The following is a 12,625-nucleotide window of genomic DNA, read 5'->3' as shown; positions in this document are numbered from 1 at the left end:
ATGGCTTCTCGGGATCTGGACGCAGAGTTTGTCCGATCGGAGTCTCTGTTCCAGCGGCTGATGGAGAAGCACAGGACTGGCAGAAAGGTTTGTCACGCTCTTACATTCACTGAAGGAGGAGCGGCTCAGAGTCCTCCTCATCAAAGGTTGCTCTGGGTTACACCGCAGTCAGAGCAACTAACACACACTAACACACACCTCAGCTCTGTGTCTTCAAATCCAAAACTCATCGATTTAGCAAGAGCTTTATGTATTGGAAACTTTTTTTCTTTGCTACTATTTAGATGTATTTAAATATAGATGTTATTCTTTCACCCTTGTGTCAGATCAGTGTTGCTACTGTTAACTAAATAAAAATAATAATAATCATGTGTCTGAAAAAAAAATCATTTTTGGTAATTGAAATACAGCTGAAATAAAACAAAGTATAAATTAGATTTTTAAAAATGTACTTAAAAAAATGTAAAAATTGAATTAAAGTGCTAAAATGACTAAAACTAAAATAAAACTAAATTAAATCTACATAGAGAAAAAAAAGAAATAAAACAAAAGATAAATATCAGACAAAAAACTTACACTTAAAAAAAAAAAAAAAAAAAAATGCTGCCTTGGCAATATATATATATATATTTATGTTGAAGTGCTAAAACTACTAAAACTAAAATAGAATGAAAACTATATAGAAAAAAGCTGAAGTAAAACAAAATATAATTGATGAAATTACATATTGTATGTATTTGATGAAAAACTTAAACAAATGTAAACAATAATTAGAAAACGAAATGAAATTAAGTTAAAATACTACATGACTAAAACCAAAATAAAAATCAATTCAAGATATATAGAAATATACACACACACACACACACACACACACACAAAAGCACGTAACAAAATTACTAAAACAAACTTAAAATATAAAAATAAAAGCTACATTTTAAATAAATTCTATAATGGTATAAATAAAACTAAAGCAGCACTTTTCCCGAGTTTCAATCTTAAAATTATTAAACTGAATGTTAAAACAATTATTACTCACAATTTTCTAAGCAAAGAGTGAAATAAAAGAAAAATATCAGAATATTTTAATGGTGCATCATTTCCAATCAAGCTGTAATTTAGTCAAATTATGCATAAAGCATGAAAATAATACTTACATAAATGCTAGCTATCGAACGAGTCTTAGTAAGACAAAGGAATTGGCTATTTTATTAAAAAAATTTAAATGTCATTTCCATCACAGAATGAATAGTGTTTTTAAGTGACATGTTCATGATGTTCAGGGGGGGAAAAATAATTCATGTAATCTGCAGCGCTTTAAAGGCACAACATGTAATTTTCACCGCTGGAGGGCGCGTAACAAAGAAACAAACAAAGAGACAAAGGCGTAGTTTGATGATGTCGTGACTGAGTGTGGAATCATGGGAGTTGTGGTCTTCATCTCCACAGCTGACGCAATCCGACGGGACTCAGGCAGAAATCATGTTCATGGATGAGCTAATGATTTATTAACGTAGTAGAATGAAGCAGGGTGAGGCTGAAAGCCGTCGAAGCGAAACGAGGCGATGAACGAGTGCGACACACGGCTGGAAAACAGCGGAGCTTTTATTATGCCACAGTCGAGTGCTTCCACTCCTTCCGGTCGTGCGTATGTGGGGTAAAGCAGCGGGGCTTTTATTATGCCACAGTCGAGCGCTGCCGCTGCTTCCGGTCGTGCGTGTGGGGGGTAAAGCAGCGGAGCTTTTTTTATGCCACAGTCGAGCGCTGCCGCTGCTTCCGGTCGTGCGTGTGGGGGGTAAAGCAGCGGAGCTTTTTTTATGCCACAGTCGAGCGCTGCCGCTGCTTCCGGTCGTGCGTGTGGGGGGTAAAGCAGCGGAGCTTTTTTTATGCCACAGTCGAGCGCTGCCGCTGCTTCCGGTCGTGCGTGTGGGGGGTAAAGCAGCGGAGCTTTTTTTATGCCACAGTCGAGCGCTGCCGCTGCTTCCGGTCGTGCGTGTGGGGGGTAAAGCAGCGGAGCTTTTTTTATGCCACAGTCGAGCGCTGCCGCTGCTTCCGGTCGTGCGTGTGGGGGGTAAAGCAGCGGAGCTTTTTTTATGCCACAGTCGAGCGCTGCCGCTGCTTCCGGTCGTGCGTGTGGGGGGTAAAGCAGCGGAGCTTTTTTTATGCCACAGTCGAGCGCTGCCGCTGCTTCCGGTCGTGCGTGTGGGGGGTAAAGCAGCGGAGCTTTTTTTATGCCACAGTCGAGCGCTGCCGCTGCTTCCGGTCGTGCGTGTGGGGGGTAAAGCAGCGGAGCTTTTTTTATGCCACAGTCGAGCGCTGCCGCTGCTTCCGGTCGTGCGTGTGGGGGGTAAAGCAGCGGAGCTTTTTTTATGCCACAGTCGAGCGCTGCCGCTGCTTCCGGTCGTGCGTGTGGGGGGTAAAGCAGCGGAGCTTTTTTTATGCCACAGTCGAGCGCTGCCGCTGCTTCCGGTCGTGCGTGTGGGGGGTAAAGCAGCGGAGCTTTTTTTATGCCACAGTCGAGCGCTGCCGCTGCTTCCGGTCGTGCGTGTGGGGGGTAAAGCAGCGGAGCTTTTTTTATGCCACAGTCGAGCGCTGCCGCTGCTTCCGGTCGTGCGTGTGGGGGGTAAAGCAGCGGAGCTTTTTTTATGCCACAGTCGAGCGCTGCCGCTGCTTCCGGTCGTGCGTGTGGGGGGTAAAGCAGCGGAGCTTTTTTTATGCCACAGTCGAGCGCTGCCGCTGCTTCCGGTCGTGCGTGTGGGGGGTAAAGCAGCGGAGCTTTTTTTATGCCACAGTCGAGCGCTGCCGCTGCTTCCGGTCGTGCGTGTGGGGGGTAAAGCAGCGGAGCTTTTTTTATGCCACAGTCGAGCGCTGCCGCTGCTTCCGGTCGTGCGTGTGGGGGGTAAAGCAGCGGAGCTTTTTTTATGCCACAGTCGAGCGCTGCCGCTGCTTCCGGTCGTGCGTGTGGGGGGTAAAGCAGCGGAGCTTTTTTTATGCCACAGTCGAGCGCTGCCGCTGCTTCCGGTCGTGCGTGTGGGGGGTAAAGCAGCGGAGCTTTTTTTATGCCACAGTCGAGCGCTGCCGCTGCTTCCGGTCGTGCGTGTGGGGGGTAAAGCAGCGGAGCTTTTTTTATGCCACAGTCGAGCGCTGCCGCTGCTTCCGGTCGTGCGTGTGGGGGGTAAAGCAGCGGAGCTTTTTTTATGCCACAGTCGAGCGCTGCCGCTGCTTCCGGTCGTGCGTGTGGGGGGTAAAGCAGCGGAGCTTTTTTTATGCCACAGTCGAGCGCTGCCGCTGCTTCCGGTCGTGCGTGTGGGGGGTAAAGCAGCGGAGCTTTTTTTATGCCACAGTCGAGCGCTGCCGCTGCTTCCGGTCGTGCGTGTGGGGGGTAAAGCAGCGGAGCTTTTTTTATGCCACAGTCGAGCGCTGCCGCTGCTTCCGGTCGTGCGTGTGGGGGGTAAAGCAGCGGAGCTTTTTTTATGCCACAGTCGAGCGCTGCCGCTGCTTCCGGTCGTGCGTGTGGGGGGTAAAGCAGCGGAGCTTTTTTTATGCCACAGTCGAGCGCTGCCGCTGCTTCCGGTCGTGCGTGTGGGGGGTAAAGCAGCGGAGCTTTTTTTATGCCACAGTCGAGCGCTGCCGCTGCTTCCGGTCGTGCGTGTGGGGGGTAAAGCAGCGGAGCTTTTTTTATGCCACAGTCGAGCGCTGCCGCTGCTTCCGGTCGTGCGTGTGGGGGGTAAAGCAGCGGAGCTTTTTTTATGCCACAGTCGAGCGCTGCCGCTGCTTCCGGTCGTGCGTGTGGGGGGTAAAGCAGCGGAGCTTTTTTTATGCCACAGTCGAGCGCTGCCGCTGCTTCCGGTCGTGCGTGTGGGGGGTAAAGCAGCGGAGCTTTTTTTATGCCACAGTCGAGCGCTTCCGGTGCTTCCGGGCGTGAGTGTGTGGGGTAAAGCAGCGCTGTTTTATCATACTACAAACATTAGTTCTGTTATAATGCTACTCTGTGCGGTCGTCACCGATCTATTAAAACACACAACATATTAAAGCGTCTTTGCTGTTTCCATGTTTTCTACAAAACAAAACCGCAAATCGAGGGGTTATGACGTCATTGGCAGGCGACACAATGACACTATAGACATGCTCCGTGTCAATAGTTAAAATTGCTTATTTCTCTGGATTTAAATATTCTTCGAAACATTTGGGATAGTACACAAGTCAGCAAAATATATAACACTGTTCTAGTGGTTTTTGGATATTTTAATAAAAAATCGTACATGTTGTGCCTTTAATTGGCCCGGGGCAGGAGCTCTGGTCTCCTGGATATGAACATGGAGCAGGTAAACAGTGAGGGAGGGTTAGTTACAGCAGACAGACGGAAGAGCAGCATGCAGAGAGACACGCAGAGCTCCAGTAAAGCAGGAGACGGTGAGAGCGGCACTAGTCTGTTCCACCGGCGCATGACGCTTCGCAGAGACATGGTCAGTGCAGACAATCACATTCATGCTTGCATACATTTCTGTTTAAAATGTCAGTTGTAAAAAAGTAATTGAGGGCAATTATTCAAAACTGAGCTTCATGAGGAAACTGCAGGGAGTTTATGAAAAAAAAAATCTAATATATATATAGTTACATTTTAAGTTACATAACCTTTTTTTTTTTTTTTTTTAGAATTGTTACATTTTAATGTGTTCATTTTAATTATATATATATATATATATATATTGTTACATTTACATAATGTTTAGTGTCATGCAAGTTGAAGTTAGATAAAATTACTAAAGCTGAAATAGAAATAAATCAAAGTGTGGAAGCTTGTCTCCACCTCTGGATAAAAAATGAAAAAAGGTAATTATGACTTTTTATCTAACACTTCTGATGTTTTCTCAGAATTGCAAGATATCAACTCAGAATTGTAAGAAAAAAAGTCACAATTACCTTTTTTAGCTTCCATCATAATTACTAAAACTACTACTAATAATAATTCCATAATAAGTACTAAAACTGAAATAAACAGTTTCATAATAACAATAACAGCAATTAATAACAATTAACAATTAATATTTCAGTAATTTATCAATTTATCAACACATTCAAACGTTCACGGTTCAGGTAAACAAATTAAATTTTAAATAAAAAAATTTAAATTAAATTAAAAATTAAAAAAGTGTTTTTTAGTAATTGCAATAAAAATGAACACTCACTAAAAAGACGTTTTATTTATTTTTTATTTAATTTTTTTTGTTTACCTGACCGGTGAACATTTGAATGTGTTGATAAATTTGATAAATTACTGAAATATTAACTTAAAATCTCAGGTGAACTGAAATTGTAGCTCAAAATCCATAATATGATCAAAAAAAATTATTCTAGTTGTAAAAGATATATTATAACTCTTAAGCTTTTTTCTAGTTTTTTTTCTAAGTGTTAATAAAATATTGGGAATTTTTCTCATAAGAGCTAAAAAAATCAAGTAAATGTACAACTGGTGTTGTTTATTTCAATGAGCTGTTGCTGTAGATTCATAAACTCAAATGCACAGACGCTCTCTGTATCCAGTCAACAATACAAACAAACGCTGAGTGTTTCTTATATTCATCAGTCACTCAGCAGGTTTGTCTTTTATCACTTCCTGTCTCTCCTGCAGAAGTTCCTGTTACACAGGCTGACTGTGATTGGCCGTCTGTCCTGCGGAGCGGCTGACAGGAGGACTGTGGGAGGTCCGTCTGAGCATCTCAGATTTCTGATTAAAGGGTTTAGAGTGTCATTACAATCCAAACCCAGATGGTTGAGTTTTAAAATCAACTCTCTGAGACGTTTCTCTGGTGTGTGTTGTGTGTCAGATCACTACGAGAGGCTGATTCTCAGTCTGCACAGGAGCCTTGTGGGTGAAGACGTCACCGGTCTCCTGCTGCTCTACCCTCAGCACACGCTACACGTCATCGAGGTGCTTCATCTGCTTCATCTGCACAGTGTGTTATCAATTACTCAGCCTCATGCTGCTTCAGGACTTTCTGCCAGTGGAACAGAAACGGAGAACATTCATGCAAGTTCATGCAACTAAAACTGAAATAAAAATAAAGCATGGAAGCTTGTTTCTGCCACGGGATAAAAAAGAAAAGAAAAAGGTAATTGCAACTTTTTATCTTACAATTCAGACTTTTTCTCAGAATTGCATGATATAAAATCGCAGTTCTGTGAAGCAAAGTCAGAATTGTGAGCTAAAAACTAATTGCAATTTTTAAAAAAAACATTGCAATTTAATTTTTTTTTCCTGGTGAAAAAAAAACAGAATTGAAAGACGTAAATGCAGAATTCTGAGAAAAAAGTCAGAATTGCGAGATAAAAAGTTGCAATCAGTTTTTTTTTTAAATTTATTTTTCTGTTGGGGAAACAAACTTCCATAATTTCTAAAACTGAGATAAAAATACATTAAAGCTATATAGAAATATTAGAGGGAACATGTAACAATTAATTTTTTTTAATGATTTCTTATTAAAATATTTTTTTTATTTTTAAAATTGGTATAAAAATGACAAAAGCATTTAAGAAAAATGACTAAAACTTATTTTCACGACTGAAAATATATAAAAAATAAAAAAGAAAAGCTTATTGATATACCATAGTATATCAACAATACTAAAATAACACTGTTCCAAACTAAAATATGAAAATTCATCTTACAAAAATATTACTACACGTACGATTACCCAAACAAAAAGTAAAAAAAAAAACATACAATGTGCACCATTTCCAATCAAGCTGTAATTTTACCAAATCATGCAAAAAAAAAGTATTACTTGCATTACATAAATGCTAGTTCTATAAACAAACACAGTCCAGATCTGAAACTTAGTTTGGAGAGCTTCATGTTTTCGGCTTGATAAACATCTAAACTTAAGTCTTACAGGTCTTCAGTGACATGAGAGTGAGTGAATGATGCATCATATTCCTAAATCTGGAATACTGTAGGCCAGGAACGCCTCACGTCTCCTCATATAATAAACAGATGCAGTGATTGTAAAATGTAAATCCATAAATATCCTTCATGCACTAGTGTTCGACTGAAGCTCTGCTGTCTGTCCTGCAAGACCTGCGACACATGGAGGAGAACAGGTGAGAGCCACACTGATTACCCATGATTCTCTGCTGCACTGCTAATAAAGCTGTCTGAAATCATTCATGCTTCCCTAGATAGTGAGCGCCAGTTAGTGCACTACACAGGGAAAGAGTGAGCGACTGTAATTCACACACTAACAATAAATAATACTGACACATATGAATAAACACATCTGCAAGACAAAAATGCATATATATATAATAAAACATATAAAGAACACATAAAAAATAACATTTTCGTTACTTACTGTAAAATTAAATTAAAGAAAATATTATAAACTAGCTAGTTACTAAGGCAACATTTCCCATTTTAATTTAGTTTAACTTGATATACTAAAATAAGTCAAATTAAAACTAAACAAATAAAAAATTATAAAAACGATATAGACAGATCAACAAAACAAAAACTACTAAAAATTATAAAAACATAATAAAATATATATATATTAATAAAAACTATACTATATACTTTAATATAATTTTTTTTAGATACATTTTTTTATCAAAAAATGTTAATATAATTTATTTTTTATTATTATTATTATTATTATTTACATAAACACTGTATTTGTAATAAGTTGTTCCTCCTTATCTGGATGTCTTGTTATATAAGTAAATGGTTTGTGTTGTTTATTGAGCATAATAATAAAAAATGAGTAAGCTGCATTACTTTTGTTATTTAATTTTTTTAATAGTATATTTAAATATAGTTATTTAATTGTTAAAGACTCTCAAAGAAGCATGAATGATTTATTCCAGCACCTAACAGGAAACGTGTAGAAATGTCAAATGTGTCTCTGGAGCACAAAACCAGTCATAAGGGTACATTTTTCGAAATTGAGATGTATACGTCATCTGAAAGCTGAATAAATTAGTGTTCCATTGATGTATGGTTTGTTAGGAGAGGACAATATTTGGCCGAAATACAACTATTTGAAAATCTGGAATCTGAGGGTGCAAAAAAATCTAAATATTGAGAAAATCATCTTTAAAGTTGTTCAAATGAAGTTCTTAGCAATGCATATTACTAATCAAACATTAAGTTTTGATATATTTACGGTAGGAAATGTACAAAATATCTTCATGGAACATGATCTTTACTTAATATCCTAATGATTTTTGGCATAAAAGAAAAATGTATAATTGTGACCCATACAATGTATTGTTGGCTATTGCTACAAATATCCCCCAGAGACTTATTTTGTGCTCCAGGCTCACAAATATGTGGCTGTAATGTGGTGTAATGGAGAAGCTGCTCTCTGCCCCGCAGCGGCCCGATCCTGGAGCCCCGAATCCTGCTGGTGACCCACGACCTTCCCAGCAGACTCTTCCAGCACTGGAGCTGCACGCTGCTGGATGAGTGTGACAGCCAGCGGACGCTCATCTCAGACGAACAGAGCCCAGAGGAACTCGTGAGAGACACCCTTCATCAGATCCTGCGGCTCGGACGCCTCCTGCTCAACAAGACACAACAGATCACGGTACAAATACTGTACATTTGTGCATAAATATAATATTGCATCGCTCAGAGGTTTCTCTGTCATTGCTCAGGATTTGGTTTCTCTGTCTCTCCTAAAGTTCCCCAGGAGAAAGAAGAGTTGGACTAAATAGTTGAAAAACATAGTTTATAAAGTGGAGAGTTCCGGTGCTTGATTCTGATTGGCTGAGCCGTGTTCGAAGCTGTTGTAAATGATGCTACAAAGTAACACACACCTTTGTTTACGTCTGTGTGTTGCTCGGCAACCACTTTGTAGCAACCACAACTGTTTCTGAGGAGCTACATTGTTTGGTGGAAGAATACTGTGTTTATTAATATCACTACACTTTATGTTTATTGCTTTAATAGAGATATAGAATTATTGGGAACAGATTTGATCTGACGAGAAACATTTGAGTTCAAATTAAGATGAATATCAGCACATTCAAACCTAGAATGATAAACTATGAACATAAGAGAATAGTGAACTCAACACCACAGCTATATTGATATACAATGCGGAATGATATCGCTGGAATCAAGGAATCACACATATGGCAATTTTTTTTTTTTTGGCCAAAATATATTTTAAATAATTGTTAAATATATGTTTTAAATAGTGAAGCTTAATTAAATATATTTTTTAAATTGAAAATATATTTAGTTTAAATCTTCATATACCAAAATATATTTCAAAATGTATATTTGGGACAAGAAAACAATTTTCCAAACTTACAGTATAGCCTATATTTATATATCACACTACAACGATAACAACAGAGAAAACCAATATCGTTGGATTTACATTCAGGTGATTATTTCCAGCTTATTATAAACAGAACGTTATCATGCGAAAATATCTTTATCGTTAAAATTATCGTTCTTGGTGTGAACAGACCTTTATTGTTTAGTGTGGACGCTAGTTATCATTATAGTTTTCTTACAACTGAAAGTTTTGCCAATGTAATCTTCCAAACTCATTATAAAATGAACGTCAACGTCATTTACGCCAAAGTTACATTAGTTCTTTCATACGGTAATGAAACCGCCATTTTTGATTTGGCGTTCGTGTTCAGAATTCGAAAATGCCACATTAATATTGTTGACGCCTAAAATATATATTTGGATAAATATGAAGAGTTTTGGCAATGTAATCTTCCGGGATCATTATAAAAGTCAATATCAACGTAACTGACGTTCTTTCATACAGTAACGAACATAGCACACTATTTTTAAATAGTCGTTCACATTCAGAATTAAAAAATTCCATGCCAGTTGACGCCTAAAAGGCATTTATGGATAACTATGAAGAATAGTGTCCATATTTCTGTGCAGTATTTCTTTAAAGTCCTAGGGAAGTCAATATCACAAACCCGATATTGTCAGTAAACAAAAGACGTTTCGGGTGTTAGACAGATACGATAAGTTTCACACTACAACGATAACAACAGAGAAAACCAATATCGTTGGATTTACATTCAGGTGATTATTTCCAGCTTATTATAAACAGAACGTTATCATGCGAAAATATCTTTATCGTTAAAATTATCGTTCTTGGTGTGAACAGGCCTTTATTGTTTAGTGAGGACGCTAGTTATCATTATAGTTTTCTTACAACTGAAAGTTTTGCCAATGTAATCTTCCAAACTCATTATAAAATGAACGTCAACGTCATTTACGCCAAAGTTACATTAGTTCTTTCATACGGTAACGAAACCGCCATTTTTGATTTGGCGTTCGTGTTCAGAATTCGAAAATGCCACATTAATATTGTTGACGCCTAAAATATATATTTGGATAAATATGAAGAGTTTTGGCAATGTAATCTTCCGGGATCATTATAAAAGTCAATATCAACGTAACTGACGTTCTTTCATACAGTAACGAACATAGCGCACTATTTTTAAATAGTCGTTCACATTCAGAATTAAAAAATTCCATGCCAGTTGACGCCTAAAAGGCATTTATGGATAACTATGAAGAATAGTGTCCATATTTCTGTGCAGTATTTCTTTAAAGTCCTAGGGAAGTCAATATCACAAACCCGATATTGTCAGTAAACAAAAGACGTTTCGGGTGTTAGACAGCACAGGTACGTCTGCAAGACGTCTGTTAAACATCGCTTCATCTGGAAAGCATCTGCTGTGTACAAACATCTGATAGACGTCTTTAAGATGTCAGTTTTCAATCATAAACGTCTTAAAGACATCTTCTAAATGTCTATTTGACATCTGATAGGAAACGTCCTGTAGACGTATTGCAGATGTCAAATAGAGGGTATGGATCCCTGATAACACACGTACATCACGGAGACGTCTATTTGACGTCTGCATTACATCTGCAAGACGTATTTTTTAGAGTGTTTGCTCATCTGCAATTGATGTCAAATAGACATTTAGAAGATGTCTTTAAGACGTTTATGATTGAAAACTGACATCTTAAAGACGTCTGTCAGATGTTTGTACACAGCAGATGCTTTCCAGATGAAGCGATGTTTAACAGACGTCTTGCAGACGTATCTGTGCTGTCTGGGATGGATTTACTACTCACACCAGTGGTGAAAAATTCAGGAGATCTGTGTGTTTGAACAGGGATCTAAAGTGATTCCGGATGAAGTGCTGAAGGAGGCGTCAGATGCGGTTCCTCCTCAGGCTGCGGTGAGTCGTCTGCTCCAGATGGAGATGCTGTTGAGTCCCGCGCGCTACATCAGCACGTATCATTCACCGCTACACCAGCGCCTGGACTCAGGTAACACACCTTACGTTCCACTTAAAGAGACAGTTCACCCAAAAATTTAAATCGTCATCGTTTGCTCACCCCCAATTTATGAGTTTCTTTCTTCTGTTGAACACAAAAGAAGATATTTTGAAGAATGTTGGTAACCACACAGTGGACGGTAGCCATTGACTTCCACTGTAGTTTTTCCATACAATGGAAGTCAATGGCTACCGTCAACTGCTTGCTGAGTAAATGATGACAGAATTTTTGGTTGAACTGTCCCATTAAAGCTCCTAAAACTGTGTTTGTATTCTTTAAGATTTTCTGTATGTGACATCAGTATATTATTTAAAATACAGAGTATTTATATGTCATGGTTTTTAAATTATTCTTTAAATGCAATCATTGTGTTACAGTCATTTTTATAGTGTAATGTAGAAAGTACTCTGAGAGTCATCATTGCGAATAATTTTTCTGCATTGGAGGTAAACAAATAGCATGTTTGCTGTTTCCTGAACGTGTTGTTTTGTGCATCTGATCGTTTAAGGACACGTTTTCGGGAGTTTTCGTCCCACCACAGTGTAGGTTTGGATTTAGGGTCAGGAGGTACGTCTTGTTTGAACCTTTGCAGTGCATGCAAACATCAGAGCGTATCTAGAGACTGCATGCGTGCATGTGAACTGGACTGCAAAAATATAATCTCAATCATTTCTCAAACAATTCATTTTATAGCTGTATGCTGGCAGCTCATTGAGTCTGTTTGAGAAACATCTGAGATAAAGTGAGACATAACAGAAGTCTCTATTAATTCTCCCGAGTTACTGATGAGAAACTCTTTGCTCTTTTCTTATTGTTATTCTTTCTTCATACATCTCATCTAACCACCAACTAACTACTGATATATTCTTTAGTCTAGTTAACTAACGGACATTTGTCTGCATATGTGACTCACTTTTGCCGTTTTTGTGTATTTTTGACAGAATCTGTGTGGCCTGCAGTGGAGCATCTTCAGATCGTTTGAACAACTTTATACATTTAAACATTTTCTACTTTATAAGTTTTGGTAGTGATTGAAGCCGCTAAATGCAATGCATTGTAAAAAAAATTTAATGCATTAATTAATTATAATGCATTGCATGATCTTATGACCACAATTTTAATAAATTATCATACTTATCTATTAATTGTTACACCTTTACACAGTATAATGCATTCAAATATGTGACAAACAACCAAGTTCAGATGTAAAAAGGAATGTGCTAATATTATAATGCATTTAACTTTACAATTATATATAATGCATTACAATGTACATTATGAATAGCT

At 38.4% G+C, this 12,625-nt stretch overlaps 1 protein-coding gene across 1 annotated transcript; it reads left to right on the top strand.

Moving 5' to 3' along the window:
- Positions 1-11,905, top strand: tex47 (testis expressed 47). Its single transcript, XM_016288958.1, has 7 exons — positions 1-87; positions 5,633-5,705; positions 5,829-5,932; positions 7,043-7,101; positions 8,375-8,585; positions 11,173-11,329; positions 11,847-11,905. The coding sequence occupies exons 1-7, from the start codon at positions 1-3 to the stop codon at positions 11,882-11,884; spliced, it is 729 nt and encodes a 242-aa protein (XP_016144444.1). The 3' UTR covers positions 11,885-11,905.
- Positions 11,906-12,625: the final 720 nt, after the last annotated feature.

The sequence above is a fragment of the Sinocyclocheilus grahami genome, unplaced genomic scaffold (assembly GCF_001515645.1).
Source record: "Sinocyclocheilus grahami isolate Dianchi unplaced genomic scaffold, SAMN03320097.WGS_v1.1 scaffold236.1, whole genome shotgun sequence".
Taxonomy (NCBI): domain Eukaryota; kingdom Metazoa; phylum Chordata; class Actinopteri; order Cypriniformes; family Cyprinidae; genus Sinocyclocheilus; species Sinocyclocheilus grahami.
The sequence above is the reverse complement of the archived record's forward strand: the minus strand, read 5'-3'. Positions and strand labels throughout refer to the sequence as shown.

Bases quoted from the DNA above. Each gene is read 5' to 3' on its own strand.
- tex47 (XM_016288958.1), top strand. From the start codon at position 1: ATGGCTTCTCGGGATCTGGACGCAGAGTTTGTCCGATCGGAGTCTCTG. The intron at 5,706-5,828 runs GTCCGTCTGAGC...GTTGTGTGTCAG, and splicing joins TGACAGGAGGACTGTGGGAG to ATCACTACGAGAGGCTGATT. The intron at 8,586-11,172 runs GTACAAATACTG...GTGTTTGAACAG, and splicing joins ACAAGACACAACAGATCACG to GGATCTAAAGTGATTCCGGA.